The sequence below is a fragment of the Eptesicus fuscus genome, chromosome 20, assembly GCF_027574615.1.
Source record: "Eptesicus fuscus isolate TK198812 chromosome 20, DD_ASM_mEF_20220401, whole genome shotgun sequence".
Lineage (NCBI taxonomy): Eukaryota > Metazoa > Chordata > Mammalia > Chiroptera > Vespertilionidae > Eptesicus > Eptesicus fuscus.
In genome coordinates, this window is record NC_072492.1 from 30,319,481 (window position 1) to 30,339,028 (window position 19,548).

Genomic DNA, 19,548 nt, shown 5'->3' on the forward strand with positions numbered 1-19,548 from the left:
TTGTTAGAAACATCGATGAGAGAGAAACATCGATCAGCTGCCTCCTGCACACTCCCTACTGGGTATGTGCCCGCAAGCAAGGTACATGCCCTTGACGAGAATCGAACCTGGGACCCTTGAGTCCGCAGACCAACACTCTATCCACTGAGCCAAACCGGTTAGGGCGATGATTGGTACTTTTTGATAGTGGCTTTTAATGGCAAAGAAGCCTAGATCAATGGTCTAAAAACGTTTTTGATGTATGTATATAATATTTATGTAAACAGTAAAGTGCACAAAGACAAATTTAAAATATACAATAAAGTTGAAAAATTTTAAATTATTACTTTATTTTTAAAAAAATTATTGAATTTATTGGGGTGACATTGGTTAATAAAATTATATAGGTTTCAGGTGTACAATTCTATAATGCATCATCTCTATATATTTTTTGTTGTTTTGTTTTTAAAAATATATTTTTTTATTGATTTCAGAGAGGAAGAGGGAGATAGAAACATCGATGAGAGAGAATCATTGATCAGCTACCTCCTGCATGCCCTTTACTGGGGAATGAGCCCTCAACCTGGGCATATGCCCTAACTGGGAATAGAACTGTGACCTCCTGGTTCATAGATTGATGCTCAACCATTGAACCATACCGGCCGGGCTATATGTTGCTTTGTGTTCACCACCCCCAGTCAAATCTCCTTCCATCACCATTTTCTTCCCCTCTACCCTCTTCTATAAATTATTACTTTATTATTTTTAAGTAATAAAGGAAGGGAGAATGGGGAGAGAGAAACATGGATGTGAAAGAGAAACATTGGTTGTACTTGCTCTGACTGGGGATCGAATCCACAACCTAAGTGCCCTGACCGAGAATCGAACCGGGGATCTTTTGGTACATTGGAAGATGCTCCAACTAACTGAGACACACCAGCCAGGGCTAAAAATTACTTTAAATGTGTTGCTAATTATGATGGCTTTCATGCTATCATTAGTAACTATTCAAGGCACATTATACACTTGTCCTTTATTAAGACTGTTTGGGCTGATTTCTATAGACATATACTAGGAGTAGGTGAAATATCAATGCTGCAACTTTTTTGCTGTCTCTTGTGAGTTCATTATTAGTATTATCTTCCTTCTACTGTTTATTAATAGGAAACTCTTTAATCCATTGCCTATTTGTGAGGGTTAGTTTAGTTAAGACAAGCTATAAATCTGATTAATGGGGATAGAAAAAACATAATAAATTGCAACATGCTTATTGTAAGCCCCCTTTGTATTGTGGACTTCTTACTCTTCCATATACATATAAATTTTATATATATGTGCTACCATAACAATGTTATATATGTTACAAAAATACACACAAAGAAAATAACAAAGATCAAAATAAATATAAATAGAAGTACTATAATTACCATAAAGCTAAACTGTAATGGGTACAAATATTACACTTTGCTCCCAAAAGGTAAAAAATATTTTAAGCCTTAATTAGAAGACCAACTCAATGCAGGATTGTTAGGTAACATATTAGAGGAAATAAAAGATATATTTCTACAAAGATGTGAACTATTTGTCTCTTTTTCATCATTCTTCTAATAGGCCACTATGAAGAGGGCCTTTAAGAACCTGGAAAGTGCCCTAACTGGTTTGGCGGGTAAGAGCATCAGCCTTCGGACTGAAGGGTCCGGGTTCGATTCTGTTCAAGGGCATATGCCTGGATTGCAGGCTCACTCCCCAGTCGATGATTCTCTCTCATCATTGATGTTTCTCTCTCTCTCCCTCTCTGAAAAAAAAAAAAAAAAAAAAAAAAAAAGAATCTGGAAAGCCAAACCTCAAAGGACTGTGCCCATAGTTAAAACCTATTTTTTCAAAGGAATATCAGGATCTTTAGAATTTTCTTGATTGATTGAGGATTATTATAGTCTATCAAAACATCAAATTTACCCTCTGACTCCAGAGAAATCTATCAATTGAGATTTGGCTCAGGAGCACAGAAGGAGAGCCCTAAATAAAAAAGCCAACAGATGACTCTTCTCCTAAAGAGACTAAATGGTACAATTAAGGTGCCTCCAGGATATACTTTCAGGGATGAAATAAAAAGCCCCTTCTCTTCCCACCCCCACTACATCTTTTGTATAAAAGAGGCAATGACAGTTTGGCAGAACTTCAGCAACATGATGGACTAGAAATTTTCTTTCTTGATAACAGTCTTATAAATAATTCTGTTTTCAGAAATGTACACATTTTAGTCAAACACTACAGAGTTAAATTTTTCTCCCCACCCTCTTCGGCAGTGATCTAAACAGGCTTAACGGTTAGTATTTTAATGAGTTGTCATTTCCTGTCTGATAAAGATTCTCAGAGTATTTAACCACCAGTTTCCCTGGGGCCCAACCAATACTAGAGTTCTATTCATGGTGACTCAGAATGGATTGCAGACTCCTGGCCTGGTTCAACAATGATAGATTGCCCTGAAAATGAAACTTTCCTCCTAAGGTAGAATGCTCTGGAGAGAGGGGAGGGGGAATTTATGATGCAATCTGAAGAAACCAAAGGCCATCAGGCTGATTTCCATGAATGATTATAGCCTTTTAATCCTCAGAGATTAGAGAAAGAAAATAGGAAAAAAAGAGAAACAAACTGATATCTAATAAACCCAGGATTATGACAAGTAAATGAACTAGTGCTACCTGAAAATCAACTTATATTTAACCTAGTAAAAATGGGATCCAATACTCCTTTGTGACTTGAATGAAAGAGTTATTAATTTTCCCATTTAATTGAATGGGGAATTTCAATTTTTGAGGCTGGTAACAAAAATTGGTAACTGGTGTATTCTACTTGCATTTGGATCTGAAATGAAGTAGCCTGCCCAAACCAAGTTCCTTTACATCTCAGGATCTTGCCTCAATAAAATAAATTCAGAATAAAACCTGTGCAACAAATAAACAACCTATGGCTTTCTCATCTATAAGTTTGGGTTAATAGCCTCCAGCACCATTTAAAATACGTTGTGATTCAACTTCAGGATTTGGAATTAAAACGTCTTGAATTTCATTCACATCTGTGTCCCTTTCAAATGATTAAAACCTCTTTTGTACTCAAGTTAGTCCATTGTGTGCTAAAGTAGTATTATAAACACATGACACCTTCCCTTTCTTAGTGCCTGTGCAGAAGGAAGACCACTGCTTTACATAGAAACATCAGGTGTATCGTTGCTACTTGCAACATATTCCCATTACAGGCATCTTTCAAAAAAAGGATTTGTAATTGTCCTTGCTTTTAAACATTTGGAATTGTTTTCTGTAAGAGTCAGAATGAGGGGAAGACCTCCTTATAATTAGCAGCTACTCTGTGAAATATGCTATCATTAAAGGGAAGCTTTTGGAAACAAAACCTCATTTCAGAATTTAGACTTGAGCAGGAGACAAGCAGACATCTATGTTAATGAATGGGGCCAGAGCTAAAGGAGTGGTCTAGAAGAATCAAGTAAAAGTGATTGGCTGTCAAAACAAAATGTGTTAAAATATCAGACAAAATAAACGTTAAAACAAAGGCTAGAACAAGAGACAAAGAAAGATCCAGCAATTCTACTTCTGGGTACTTTTCTGAAGAAAATGAAACACGAATTAAAAAAGATAGTTGGTCCGACGGTTGTGGGTTGTTAAGCTGACTAACAAAAAGATATATGCACCTCTATGCTCACTGAAGTATTATTTATAATAGCCAAGATATGGAAGCAACTTAGGTGTTACTCAATAGGTGAATGGATAAAGGAGAAGTGAATACATACATACATACATACATACACATACACATATATACATATATATCTATAGATCACACACACATATACACACAGAGGAATATTACTCAGTCATGAACAAGAATGAAGTCTTGCTATTTGTGACAACATGAATAGACCTAGAGGGTATTATGCTAAGTGAAACAGAGAGACAAATACTTTTATCATTTCATTTATGTGTGGAATCTAAAAAACTAAACAAATGAACAAACAAAACAGACTCATACACAGAAAAACAGATAGAGGATTGGGCGGTGGGCTCATGGGCAAAAAGGTGAAGAGGATTAAGAGGTACAAACTTATAACATAACTAAGTCCCTAAAGTACAACATAGGAAATACAGTCAATAATATTATAATAACTTTGTACGGTGACAGATGGATAGTGGATTTTCTGTGGTGGTCACTTTGTAAGGTGTATAAATGTGAAATCTCACTGTGTTATACATGCTGAAATGAATAATACTGTATGTCAACTATACTTTAATAAAAAGAGCTATAATCCAGAAAAAATCCCAAAAGATTTTAGTTATAGAAAATGACAGATTAGAGGAAGCTTTATATGGTGACAAATCACTGTGGCTGGCTTGAAGACCCACTGAATTGTAAGAATAAAATCAGCACTAGGGACTGCTAAAGGTCAAGAATAGTGTGCAGAATTTTAAATTTAAGGTGACATGTCTTTTAGAGCATTCAAAGCGGTGTGATGATGAGTGGATAAAAAAGTGATAGTATTGATTGGAACTCAATGTCATTTAAGGACAATCCAATTATTTCAATTATTATTACTTAGGCTAAAAATCACTATATGTAGTAGATCACTAAGAAAAAAAAGTAATGAGTTCTGCCCTCAAAGAACTTAATCTAGTAGGATGATGAGAGAAAAAGAAATATTTATACCCACAATACAAAACCAGTAGGTTTCTCACTGAAAGTAACATGAGTAGTAACCAGTTTCAGTTGTGCCAGGAACATACACGAATGAATGAGAGGAGCATGGACAGAAAGAATTCATGCTGACTCCCTATTAAATTCACAAAGCAGCCATTTGAAACTGACACTCGTATCCAAATTTTCAACTTCAAGCAGATTACCTTTCTCTACCTCTGGAACAGTGGGTGCTCACTAAATGCAAATTTCCTACCCACACCCTCCCTTTTACAAAAATGTTTTATTTTATTGTTTTAAAAAATGTTTTTATTTTATTTTATTTTTTAAATATATTTTATTGATTTTTTACAGAGAGGAAGAGAGAGAGGGATAGAGTTAGAAACATCGATGAGAGAGAAACATCGATCAGTTGCCTCTTGCACACCCCCTACTGGGGATGTGCCCGCAACCAAGGTACATGCCCTTGACCGGAATCGAACCTGGGACCCTTCAGTCCGCAAGCCAACGCTCTATCCACTGAGCCAAACCGGTTTTGGCAAAAATGTTTTTATTGATTTCAGAGAGAGGAAGGGAGAAGGGAGAGATAGAAACATCAATGATAAGAGAGAAACATCAATCAGCTGCCTCCTGCACGCCCTTTAGGGTGATCGAGTCCATAACCTGGGCATGTGCCCTGACCAGGAATCGAACCACAATCTCCTGGTTCATGGGTCGATGCTCTACCATTGAGCCACACTGGCCAGGGCAACCCTTCCTTTTTTTCATTTGTATTTTCCATCTCTAGCTTTTCACTAGTCTTTCCCTCAGCCTATAATACAAAGAGGTCTCTCCTAATAATGAAAGAATGAATTAATGAAGCCAACAAATATTTACAGAACACTTAACTGAGTTTGAGTTTTCAACATTCTACAGAAATGCTCTAATTATGGTTAATAGTAACCTCCTAATACAATGCCAATTTCTCATCTAAACAGTTTAACTCCAGAATTCCTCTTTAACCTTTAACTATGCTGCCTCCCAATATCAGCAACACAAATATAGAAGAGTTAGAGTCAAAAGAGAAGATAAACTATATGAAGAGGACATGAAAAGGAAAGAGTTTTCTACTGTTATGAAACAAAATTCAATTGAGTAAATTTTAAAGATCTTACTGGCTTTATTCTACAAGGCATGGGTCAGACAGCATCCCATTAGCAGATAGAATGGAGCTCTGAAGAGCTATATAAAATAAGTCTCTTATAGGCAGAAGGAGGAGAGGACAAGGAAGCTACCAGCAAAGAGTGTAAGGTCACCTTCCTTTGGGGGACAGGCAGGTTACCTCACTAGTGCTGACCAGGTAATTACAGATCGACTGGTTTAAGATTCCACTCCTGGGAGAGGTTGCAACTGTAATTAAGTTAGGTATTACGTCTCAGTTTGTATCGTGGAGTTAACACAAGTGACTCCATTTTAGGCCTGTTGTCTGTGTTTTTTTGTTTTTTTTTTAACACGACCTAAATCACAGAAGATTATCATGAAATCAGTGTGTATAACAATCTCAGCAGCTGGGTCTTAAATGGGGTCCATATATCCTTTTTCAGTTAATATAAATATTTGTGTTCCACACTCCCATAACTTTTCCTGATTATTCTACAATGATCAAAGTAAAAGAGAATCAAGTACATGAACCATTTTATATTTTAAAATGAAAGGACCAGATTTTCTTTCTGTAGAGGAAAATGTCCAGGCCAACATAGGTCATTCTGACCACTTGTTATAGAGTGAGGAGCAAGAAACAGCATTAAGATTCAAACATTAATTACTCCCCGGTTAAAATGATCTCTCTTGCCACAGGCAAGTCCAACTACGAGGTCAAACATTAAGTTAACTCAGAAATAGGAGACAGCAAAGAAGAGCATGGAACATTCTGTATCTGGTAAAAAGTCCCTGCTTCAGCCCCCCCCCTGCGTCCCCCCTGCAAGTTCAATGATTGAGTTATGGAAACTTTCTTGTGTGGTAAAACTGGGGACTCTGTCTTCTAATAAGACACTGGCAACCTGACAATGAGCCAATGTTCTGCATATGGTTTGTTACGGGTCATACGCTTAATGTTATTTTCTGGAAATTCTCATCTCTCTTTAGTGAGAATACCGGACATGTCATCTTAATCATCATTTTAAAGTTACACTTGGTTCTCTTTAAGAAACATGTCTAGGTCTCTCTCATAAGAGAAAGTCTAAATAAAAATCAGTTTAAATCTTAATGAAAAAAAGAAGACAGCAATAAATATAATGCCTTTGAAGCTCTCAAGTTCCCTGGTTCTTGGTTCTGTCCCTTGACTTATTTCAACCCAGGATACCAAGGAGTGAAAAACTCCACTACATGCCTCATCTTTCTGTCCTCCTGCCAAACATACCATAAACCAAAAAGCTTTTTCTCAAGGCTGTTATTTGTATTCTAGCCTCTCTCAGAATATCTAACTGATTCGTTACATCTGTTCAGATTCCCACACATAACTAGACAAACCCTCTGATTTAGGAATGGATAATACAATACCTTTCCCTAAACCTAATGACACTGGCAATTATTTTCCAGAACTGTCCAAGAAATAAATCGACTAATTATTATTTCTGAGGAGAATCATTTACACTTAAAATTATAGTAATGTTTAGAACTTCAAATGCATAAAAGAAGCTGCAAAACTGTTATTCTCCAGAGCATTTGAGATCTTGTCCCTAGGCATATGTCATCAGTTTGGCTTAAATACACTCTTATAAAAATTAAAATGAAATAAAATAAAATTATAGTAAAATTTGAAAGTAGGGCTTACATTATCTCTGGGACCTTAGGACTATTGCACAAAGACACACTGTACTAAAAATACCAGAGGCCAAAAGCATAGCTAGGGTATCATGCTCAGCTGGCCACGCCATAGTTACAGTGAGATCAGGAGCCCATTTGGGGAAGGAATATTTCCTTTAGTCATCAGTGTAGCATTCAAACCTGTAAAAAATTAATACTAAACCTCACTGCTACAGATGTAATTGTAGCACTAACACTTTCCCTGCCACCCAGGTCAACACTAACACTTTCCCTGCCACCCAGGGGGAGGTGAGTAGCCTTGGCCTGGCAGGCCACAGGCACACCAGTAGTGAGATTTTGCCCAAATTTGGTCCTAGACAAAACTAAGTTATTTTAACTTATCCAAACTAAGGGTTACCTTGCTTTTATGTCCAATCTCTCTTTGACTTACCTTACCCTTCTGTGTTTTCATCAGACCCTTAGGCTCCTTACTATGTGCTCACCTATCTTATGCTAAGAAGTGGTCACATTTGTTCAAAACAGAAAAAAACATGAAAACATTTGAAGTATCTATCAAGGGAGAGTGGATGAATAATTACCCAATGTAACATATAACAGTCAAAATAAATAATTTTCAGCAACACACAATGATATTAGCAATATAATAAGTGAAAAGTTCCAAAAGATTACATATGGTATGAACCTCTTTTTATGAATTAAAAAACCACTAAAATAAACAATTATATAAGTGAATTATTTTTAACCACTCACAGCTCATTTCCTTAATAAAAGGGAGATAAATACGCATCATACATGGCTGCAATTAGAAGTAAACAACAATAATAATTGTATGTAGAATGCTCAGAGTATGTTAAAAAATAGTACCTTCAAGAATTATTTATGTAATCTCTGATAAAAACTTTGTCCTGGTTAAAGGCACTTTATGAATCAGAGAAGAAAGAAAAGAAATGGGTACTTTCTTTAAGGAGAAGTAGGCCTTCCCTCAATCTTTCCTCAGAGCACACAAAATAGTCACTTAGTAGTCTACCTTTCCAACCACAGTCAGTAGAAATTTTTGAAAATGAGACTTTGAGAACACATGTAACATAAAACTTAAGAGGAAAGACAGTTTATTTTAATTTTTATTATATATTTTTTTATTGATTTCAGAGAGGAAGGGAGAGGGAGAGATAGAAACATCAATGATGAGAGAGAATCATTGACTGGCTGCCTCCTGAACAACCCACACTGGGGATTGAGTCTGCAACCCAGGCATGTGCCCTTGGCCGGAATCAAACCCAACCCAGGACCCTTCAATCCGCAGGCCGATGCTCTGTCCACTGAGCCAAACCGGCTAGGGCAAGAGGAAAAGCATTTTAAAAATCCACATGCCCCAACATTTACAGGGAACTCATACAACTTAACAAAAGGAAGATAAACAACCCAATCAAAAAATGGGCAATGGACTTAATAGATACTTTTCGAAAGAAGACATAAGGAAGGCCAAGAGACATATGAAAACATACCCAAAATCACTAATCATCCAAGAGATGCAAATCAAAACGACAATGTGGTACCATCTCACACCTGTCAGAATGTCTATCATCAACAAGTCAACAAACGACAAGTGCTGGCGAGGATACAGAGAAAAAGGAACCCTTGTGCACTGCGGTGGGAATGCAGACTGGTGCAGCCACTGTGGAGAACAGTATGGAGTTTCCTCAAAAAACTAAAAATGGAACTCCCATTTGACCCAGTGATCCTGCTTCTAGGAATATATCCCAAGAAACTAGAAACACCAATCAAAAAGGATATATGCACCTCTATGTTCATAGCGGCACAATTTACCGTAGCTAAGATTTGGAAACAGCCTAAGTGCCCATGAGCAAATGAGTGGATTAAAAAACTGTGGTACATCTACACAATGGAATACTATGCTGTGGTAAAAAAGAAGGAATTCTTACCATTTGCAACAGCATGGATGGACATGGAGAGCATTATGTTAAGTGAAATAAGCCAGTCAGAGAAAGGTAAATATCACATGATCTCACTCATTTATGGAATATAATGAACAACATAAACAGAAGAACAAAAACAGATCTAGAGACAGAGAAGCATCGATCAGACCGTCAAACCTCAGAGGGAAGGCAGGGGAGGGTGGGGGTAAGGGAAGAGATCAACCAAAGGACTTGTATGCATGCATATAAGCCTAACCAATGGGCACAGACACCAGAGGGGTGAGGGCATGAGTGGGGGTGGGGAGCAATGGGGCAATAAGGACACATATGTAATACCTTAATCAATTAAGAAAAAAAAATCCACATGCCCAACCAAAGAACTTATATGCATAACCCATGGACACAGACAATGGACAATAGTGTGGTGAAGGCCTGGGGGGGGGGAGGCAAGTACAGGGTGGAGGGGGTCAATGGAGAAAAAAAGGGGGCATCTGTAATACTTTCAACAACAAAGATAAATTAAAAAATTAAAAAACATGCCTTGAAATGTCAAATCACTGACATGAGTTTGTTTCAACTAAACTATATAATATTTTAATATAGAACATTTCACCATTTTGACTGGAAGTTGGAAAGGGTATCAGTAGCCTCCTAAACTAGAAAAAGAAATTCTACTAAAAACAAAATGCTGCTCAACTCATGTTTCTTGAAAGAACAGTGGACATGGAATTAAATAACTGTGGTAGAGTTCACATTCAAATCTGGATTTGTTTTGTCCAAAGCCCGTGTGTTCTTTTCATCTTCCACTCCATAGCTATCCTTACTCTTGAGATTCATTTTTCATTCTTCCTTGCCTTAGTATCTCATAATTTTATTGTAAATTTGAACTGTTGCTGACTTTTTGTCTTTTGATTTTTCTCTCTACCACGGCAATTCATCACTTTCTTAATTATGGGTACACAGTTTTAAAATACCCTTAAAAAGGCTATATTCCAAACTTTCCTAGTTTAGTTTGATGATTTGTTATAACATTTAGTTTTAACAGTGTGAAGACGGATAACTAATAATCAAAGGAGAATGGTTCTACAGCAAGCTACAGGCAGTATTTTGAGTAAAACTCAACAATGGGTCTAGGGAATCACTCTGACTGTCTTCCTTTCCTTTTCTGAAATATACAACTAAGCTACTTATTATTTTTTTAACCTCACCCAAGGATATGTGTTTTCATTGATTTTTAATTTTATTTTTTTCTGTTAATCCTCACCGGAGGATACTTTTCCACTGGGGGCTGAGCCCACAACCCAGGCATGTGCCCTGATCGGGAAATGAACCATGACCTCCTGGTTCATAGGCTGATGCTCAACCACTGAGTCACGAATGGCCGGGCAAGATTTTTTTTTAAGTTACTAACTGCAGTATGATGATCAGATTAGAAGGGAATGAAACTGGATGTGAGTAGATGAGATAGGGAGCTAACTAATCTAATTCTTTAGAAACTCCAAAGGCTGGGGAAACAAAAGGTGGCAGTGGTGAGGATGTAAAAGTAGCCAAGAAACTTCCTTCTATACATGTTTAGTATGGGAAAAGGAGAAAGGAAGAATGGAGGGTGCTGTGAGCACAGACACTCCTACAATGTGGGTTTATGTTGTAGTTAGCTAGGTATGTGTCCTTCAGAATTTTCTCAAGGTGGAACACTACTCTCTATGAACAGAGGAAATGCCTTCATAGTATTTAAAACTAAGGAACAAGGGTATTCCTTCTTTCTTTTTGAATGCGACATATGGTTACTCTTAAACCACTTTATTTTTAAGGATTCAAGCAACAAAAAACTGGAGTAATTAAATTTTAATGTACAAGCTACAATCCATTTATAATCAGAACCAATGACTGGCTCCATGGAGTATATTCTTAAGAATATGCTTTTCCTCAATTTTATATTAAAAACTAAGTAGAAAATATTAAAAACTATTTTGATAAAACATACCATATACCGAAAAGAGAAAATATAATATATCATGTATGGTTTAAAGAATAATAAAACTAACACTCATGAACTTACCTCAAAGTGGCCATTTTTTTAAAATAGCAGAAATGTTTCTAAATGTTTTGTTTCATAAATGGCTTTTAAGATAAAACTTTATGCTAAAACTACATAAAGGACACTTCACAGTAACACTTTCCCACCATGGGTCAGTAATGCTATTAAATGAAAGAAAACCTCTCCCCCGTAAACACTGAATAAAAATTCACATATGTAAAAAGTTTCATTTAATATCTGACGGTACTCACATTCCAGTTGACAGCTAATTTGATTAACCAAACAAAATGAGCTTTTTTTTTTTACTGTTTTAGCAACGTGAACTACCCAAATTTGTAACATTACCATTTAAAGCATATGTTAAAACTAGTCTTATTTCTATACACATGAAAATAAAAGCTTTGGATAGAAGCCTTTAAAAATGGCCCAATTTTTCTCTAGTGAAGCAATAGGTTCAGAACTGAAATATTTTGGTAATATTATGCCATCTTATCATGTCTTATACTACGAAATATTAATATTTTATATAAGGTTTGTATTGAAATTAAATGCACCTGTGCATCTGGCTAAAAGACATGGCATTGTATTAAAGTATTATTAAACTGTAATGAAACACATGTCTTTATGTAAAGAGAATTTCTTATTTCTTTAGAGGGGCTACAGTCTCAACCTCCAAAACTTCTTTTAAATCAAGAAGTGCATGACTTACTACATGTTTGTTTTAATCTGAGCCTCATCCTTCCCTGCTGCAGTTCAAGAAAGTCTTCTTCAATTTAACTAATAATAGGGCAAAAGATATTTCCTCAAAAAGTGAAGAGCTATTACAACAATTCTATCCCAATAAAGTCTTTTATACATTTCCTCTAATTCCAACAGTGATACTAATATTAGTCCTTAAAGAATTACTCACCCAATGAAAGCCACCATCTGTTCCACTATGTGTTTGCTGAACGTTATTATAACAAAGATTTTCTGTAAAGAAAACACCAATTTTAATATTAAAATAGTTATTTAGTATTAATAAAATATTAAATATTTCTCTCATCAAAAAACACCAATATAAATTCACAATTCTGATTAACAGCCTAAAAAAGGTGAGGTGCTGCCCCTAAATGCAATTTTTAAAATTCTTTATAAAAAATACCATTTGCGACCTACTTTGTATTTTAAAGATGTTTTTTCCTAAACACAGTTCTAGTCTTATTAGGATACGTGACCATGTCTGAGGGAAAAAGATGAGTCATGAAACCGAAGGCTGGGTAGACATTCCACATGTTTTATGTATCTTAGAATGGTGTATACAACTGAAGTCATGGGTTCCCACAGGGCCCCCACCACTGAAATGAAAGCTGACCAGCCTGATGACAGGGTTTTAGGCTAAATCTAATCCACAGCTTCTTGAAAAGACTGTCCATCCTTCATGGAAAGTTTTTATCATGCAAGTTCCATTCTCAGATCCTGAAGGAGCTTGCCTGTTCAGGATTAGGGTACAAACAAAGGCATCAACAGATTAGTGAGGATCTGTACCAGACCGGGTCATTTTCAATTTGGTGTTATTGAGGCAGTCTCCTTTACTTTACCTCTCAAGTAAAGATGCCTTTAGGGCTAATGTGTAATAAATATTTTCAATTCAATAAATGTTACAAAATGTACTTACTATGGATAATATAAGGCATTATTAAGAGATTTTAGGGAACAGAAAGATAAGAATACTTCAAGCCCTAAAGATACTTATAAATTTTTCTATACACAGTAGAAAGATGGTAAGTCCTATGTATAGGTATATGTATATCTAAAGAAAAAACTGTAAATGACATTGGTGGTAAAAGCAATGTGATATCAAAGTTCAGAGAAAGGGCCCTAGCAGGTCTGGCTCAGTGGATAGAATGTCTGACTGTGGACCAAAGGGTCCCAGGTTCAATTCCGGCAAAGGGCATGTACCTTGGTTGCAGGCTCCTCTCTGTCCTGGGCCCTGGTAGGGTGTGTGCAGGAGGCAACCAATTAATGTGTTTCTCTCACATCGATATTTCTCTCTCTCTTCCACTCTCTAAAAATTAATGGAAAAATATCCTCAGGTGAGGATTAAAAAAAGTTCAGAGAAAGGACAGGTCACATAAATACAGTTAATTAACTTCAAGAAGGTGATATTAAAGTTTAGCTTTAAAGGAGTTATAGTAACTGATTAAATGTAATTCTAGATTCTCTCTCCAAATTCCTGATAAAACAAAACCCTTTAGTGTTTTGTTGTTTTTTGTTAAATAATATAGCCTATGTAACCAAAAGGGAGAGAAGGCAAATAAAAACAATTATTAAAAAAAAAAAAATCTAGCCCAGCCAGCGTGGCTCAGAGGTTGAGCATCAACCTGTGAACTAGGAGGTCACGGTTCGATTCCTGGTCAGGGCACATGCCCAGGTTGCAGGCTCATCCCCAGTGTGGGGCGTGCAGGAGGCAGCCGATCAATGATTCCCTCTTATCATTGATGTTTCTCTCTCTCTCTCTCCCTTCCTCTCTGAAATAAATAAAAATATATTAAAAAACCGATTCATTATAAATCTCAGCAAAGTGCCTACTTTAGATGAAAGCTTATTATTTTAGACAATAAAGCAATGATATTTTAATTAATGTCCTAGTATTGGCAGCTGCACAGTGTAAGGATATGTGTAAGGAAATGAGAATAAAAAAAAGTTCGTCGTCTTTTTAAGTGTTTGTTTATGCATCTGTTAAATGGAAAAAGATACCTATCTTATGGAAAAAGCAAGCACACAGAGAGGTCAATCAGGTACAAGATGGATGTTGATTTTATAAAAAATGTTACACAAATGGCGTATGAAGATTATGAAACTAATAAGACTATGATAGATCATTTAGGAGAAAAGCCTTAATATATGGGGGTCCTTCTAGTTTCCATACTAAAAGCCAGTTACTTGGAACTATAAATCTTTTAATAATTGCACAATTTAATTGCTTAAGAACAAATCATAACTTTTAAAAAAATATGTAACAGCTTGAAAATTCCACTGTCCTGGGCAAGAAATAAATGTGTCTGAGTGGGGGATTCTACCAAGTAAACAAAAGGCACAGATCACTAACCAACCCTCTCGACCATGTGCAAAGAAGAAACAAGGGGAAGGGGAGATTAGGAAGAAAAAAAGATATGGTTATAGGAACTACTGGTGTCAGAATGTACAAAAAAGAACCTAACTGTAAAAGAAGGATCCTTCAATGGTAAGAAGAATTGTAGATAGATTCATTTATTAAATATTTATTAAGTATCTACTACATGCCAGATGCTATTTAGGCAGAATACCTCAGGGAGCCAAGAGACAAAAATCTCTGCCTTCATGGAGCCTATATTCCTGTATAAGTGTGTGCAGTGATGGGTGGGAAGGTAGAGATGGAATAAAAAATACACATGCTAAGTAAATTGTACGGTACATGAAGTATTATATGCGAGCATGCTGACTTCTCAACTTCTTCATTATTTGTTTCTAAGGCTCCTTCTACAGCCAGAGGACTTCAACTTGTCCAATGGAAGGGGAAATCCTGATTTAACACTATTAGGTGGGCTGATTTGAAATTTTTAGGGGAGGTTTAACAGATGACAAAATATCAATAAAAATAACAATATTTATCAAGGAAAGTTGTCTAGTTTAAGCTGAGAGAAAGAAGAGAATCAGAAGAGGAGATAGGTTTATTATTAGATTACAGAAAAATCTGTTTCAGAAATAGTTATAATGTTTATATTACTTGTTAGTATTCTTACCCAAAAAATGAGAAATGTCTGTTGCCCTGAGCTATATCTGGATGTACACTAAGTGACATGCCTTTAGAAAGTACATCTCTTTGATACAATGGAACATAGCAAACATACCCCATGTTCTCAGTTTAGTGAAGGAACTCAGATTCTTTCCTTTCAGAAACATGAAAGGATTATAACTTTCTTTTTTTCCTTCCACTCAGAAACAGTGAATGAGCGTTAACTTTATAGAATTTGGTTTGAATTCCTGGGCCTTAGGCAAGTATTTTATCTTCTCTAAAACGCAGTTCCCCCATCAATGAAATATGGATAATAACTACCTCACAGGATTGTTCTGAGATAATCAATGCCAACTGCCTGGTATAGGTCCTAATAAATCCCAGGCATGAAACAATTCAGTTTCCTTAATCACGTAAATAATTTATAGTTAAGAAGACAATGCAAAAGACTGGAAAAAAACACTGAACTTGAAGCCAAAAGACTAGGGTTCAAATTCCAGCTGTTACTCACTCTTTTAGGTACCTATTACTTATTAACCTCTGTAAGTTTGATAATTATAAAACGGGAGTAATAATTTCTTCCTCCCAGGATTAGAATAATTAAATCAGATGACATAAAGTGCTTTAAAGTGTGAAACACTACATAAAAAAATAAGCTTATCATAACTTGAAAAAAACCCCACAATGAAAATGTTCTAAAAATAAACTATTTTGGACTATTCTGTAATGATAGCTCTGATTAGCTGCATATCCTATCACTATAGGGTACTGTCAGCATAATACATTTTACTATAATTTTTAGATTATTACATAAAGTAGGATGTGTAAGTTTATAGATCCCTAGAGAAACTGCTGTTATAAAGGGAATAAAATCTGTTGTTACTTTCAAAGGACTCCCTACAGCTAAATCCTAGCTTCTTTCTTTTCCCAGAAAGAACTGAAAAGACTACAAAAAAACATCTTCATGTACACTGAAAAATCATTTAAAATTCACAATATTTTATTACTTGAAAAATCCTGTTATGATATTTTAAATCTTTACTAAAGAAACTAGCATTCCAATATTACAGAACCCATACTCATTGAACAATGTACTTAATATAAGTGGGGGTAAATATTCCTTGAAGGAGGAAAAAACATATCCTTGAAATTCTGAGCAATTATCATGGCAGGACAAGTTCAATAACTCATCTCCAATGCCAAAATCTAATATCAGAGACTGGGCAGTAGAAGCAGCTGAAATTTTTCTCTTTCATTCTCTTCTTTCTTCTAAGAACTAGAAGTGGAGAGGTGTTAAGAAGAAGCATGGGGGATGGACGTGTTTTTAATTATTAAGGAATCATGCCAGGGCACAGACATTGCTCACTGTTCTTGCCTTTCCTTTGGTGAATAACTCTCTGTTGCAAACCTCATTGATTAAGGAATTCTTTCCAGGTTAATTTTAGTTTATTCTGGTGAGATGTGCCCTTAGAAGGAAACAGTTCATATCACAGTCCTAGAAGCACATATCCATTTCCTCTCATTTAAGTTTTTTTAGTCTCTTTTCTCTCCTTTATTCATATAGTATACACTAAACGTTTTTGTTAAAAGTGTCTTTGAAGGCTTGCTGATTTTCACTTCTCTAACCACAACCCACATCTTTCTGCCTCTTCAGAGACCTCTTTCTTCCCCATTCTCCCCAACACTAACATGTATCTACTTTTCTGTAAAGAACACTGGTATCTTGAGAGGAAGTGTTACATAGAGTGTGTGAAAGAAAAGTAGAATTAGTGAAAGGCAAATTATCTCAGCTCAGAAACATTTTTTGGACCATGTATGTGAAAACGATATGCATTTTCCTACATGGGAACACTTGTTTGGTAAGTCTTGCATAAATAGTTTCACAAAACAAAAGGTGAAATAAACAAAGAGATGAAGGAAGAAGGGTAGAAGGAAAGAAGGAAAAGAAACAAGGAGAAAGATAATAAAGGGACATAACTTTCCTACAAGGACAGGGAAAACCTGCACAAAATTCACTAACCTCTAAATGACATGGCTGAACACGGAAACAAGCTATCAACCAAAAGAAACAACCAAAATCTTAACAATTCACCTTGGAATGAGCAAGAGAAATATGCTTTTTAATGGTCTCATCATCATTAGGTAGGGAATAAGAAGATACAATTACCTGAATATGCATCTTAATTATTGCTTTTCCAATCAAGGTTGCACCAAAGAAAGTCCAGAAAGGTACAAGAAAGTGTCCACATGTTATTCCAGCCAGATCAAATAGAGGATTTGGAATCTGTAAATAAATAAATAAATAAATAAATAAATAAGTAAGTAAGTAAGTAAGTAAAATGGAACTTACAACATATAATCCAAAGAACAGTTTCATTTTACCACCTGAAAGTAAATCCTTACTCACACTGCAAAGAGAGGTATGTCCCTTGATCAGCACTAGACTGTTCAGGTGAGGCAAGTATTCTAATGTGTCCATAAACTGGGTGTCATATTCATCTCAGGCTGTTGTTCAATCTGTTCAAAGCAAATCAGCTATTCTTTTGCTTGTTTTACTTATGGTTAATGTCTCATAAATATACCTTTTTTCTATCACATTAGAATTAGATAAATTCCCCAGGAATTTAATTCAGTAGACTGGTTGGCTATTTGGTAACTGTTTTCTAAGGTGAGATATAAATGAGAAAAAGCCTTAGATTATTTTAGTAGTTGCTAGGTTTGAAAATCTTTAGCCTGAAATAAGAATATTATCTAGAAAGTGCTCACATCTATATATACCAAACATTGTTGTAAATTCACAAATATATTTTTAGGTGGATGTGCTCTTATTTCTCAACATAAAACGTTCATTATTTATATTTTATTTTATGAGAGCCCAAGGTCATGGATTGTGTGATCTATTTTAGAAAGTCAAGTGGAAATACAAGAGCAATGATTCAGATATTTTGAATATTCAGTCCCAGACAAAGAAGTGATTCACAACAAATACCTTTTCTAAACATTCCCACATTTCAAGAATGCTAAAAGACAATTTCATATAAAAATGCAAAGAGACCACAGCTATTTTGAGTGCTTCATCCATTTTTCTCCCATAGAAGTACTCTGTCCTTGTGGCTGTTGGCCAAACCATTTATAAATCAATTAATTTATATCATTTCATTTTTGAACTTTCAAAGAAAAGTCTAGTTATATTTGTCACATATGTCCTTTTAAAAACAGTGCCATGACTAAATTAGAATTCAAGTATTTTTTAGTTAGTAACACTTGGATTCAATGACTCAGTTTTGTTTTTAAATTCAAAGCCTTTATACAATTTCATCTGACTTACAACCATGTAATAACAATATCATTTCACAGTCTCACATCTGTCATTTCTTAAAATTTTTCATGTGACCCTCACAACTCTGTGAATTACAATTTTAATAGTTTTCCTTTTTTATCAGGCTCCACCTCACATATGAGCCTGAGGATCCACATATATAATCTTAAATCCTCACATGAGCCTTTGCAATGAATGTCGTATTACCCCATTTTGAAAATTAAAACCTAGGGTTCAAAGAGAGTAACTTGATTGAGGCTACATAGCTAGTAAAAGTCAAAACTGGTTTAGGAACCTAAGTAAGCCTGACTCTAAAGCCATTTTTTTCCACAGTATCATACTACAAAATACCTATAAACTGCTCAAATAGTTAAGGTCAATATAATATATTTTATTGATTCAAAGAGCTTCTACATTAAAAAGAAAAAAGTTCAATTATGAAAATTTCTAGTATTGCCAAGTTCAAAAGATAGTAATTCAGGCACAGATATGCTTTAGAATAGGCCTAGAATGTTGATAACAGATTAGAAATTTTGGCACCAAATGATCCCCTTTTTGTCCATTTGCTTTGCTAAGGCTGGAAAGGGGGTTCTCAAAGACGTATTATTGTTCTTGTTCATAATGGATAAAAAAGCTGGTGTCAACAGAATAGTTTTGTGAATTTTACTTTTAATGGCAGCTTTTATCATTATCAACCAGGTGCACCTAGTTATTCTGGTCAAATCCACCACTGAACTACCAATTGTGTACAGGTACCAATTGTGTACAGGTGATCAAAGAAAACTTGGATCAAAATGCTCCATTTTAAATGTAGTTATTTCTATTATACAGAAAAGGACCAGGATAAAACACCCATCAAAGAACATCAGTTTCGCAAATCTGTAATTTGAGACATTAATTAAGTAAAACAAAATTTTTAAAATTTACAGTTTACAATCAATATTATTTTGTATTAATCAGGTACAACATAGTAGAGACATTAAATGTTTGACATAAAGAGCGTCTTAGT

At 35.4% G+C, this 19,548-nt stretch overlaps 1 protein-coding gene across 1 annotated transcript in view; it reads right to left on the bottom strand.

The window, feature by feature from the left end:
• VMP1 (vacuole membrane protein 1) overlaps positions 1 to 19,548 on the bottom strand; it is a 107,287-nt gene that overhangs the window by 8,313 nt on the left and 79,426 nt on the right. Inside the window, exons 9-10 of the mRNA XM_054709040.1 lie at positions 17,388 to 17,504; positions 12,374 to 12,435 (exon numbers count right to left, since the gene is read on the bottom strand). Of these exons, the coding sequence (XP_054565015.1) occupies positions 12,374 to 12,435; positions 17,388 to 17,504 (179 nt within the window). The remainder of the gene's footprint in view (positions 1 to 12,373; positions 12,436 to 17,387; positions 17,505 to 19,548) is intronic.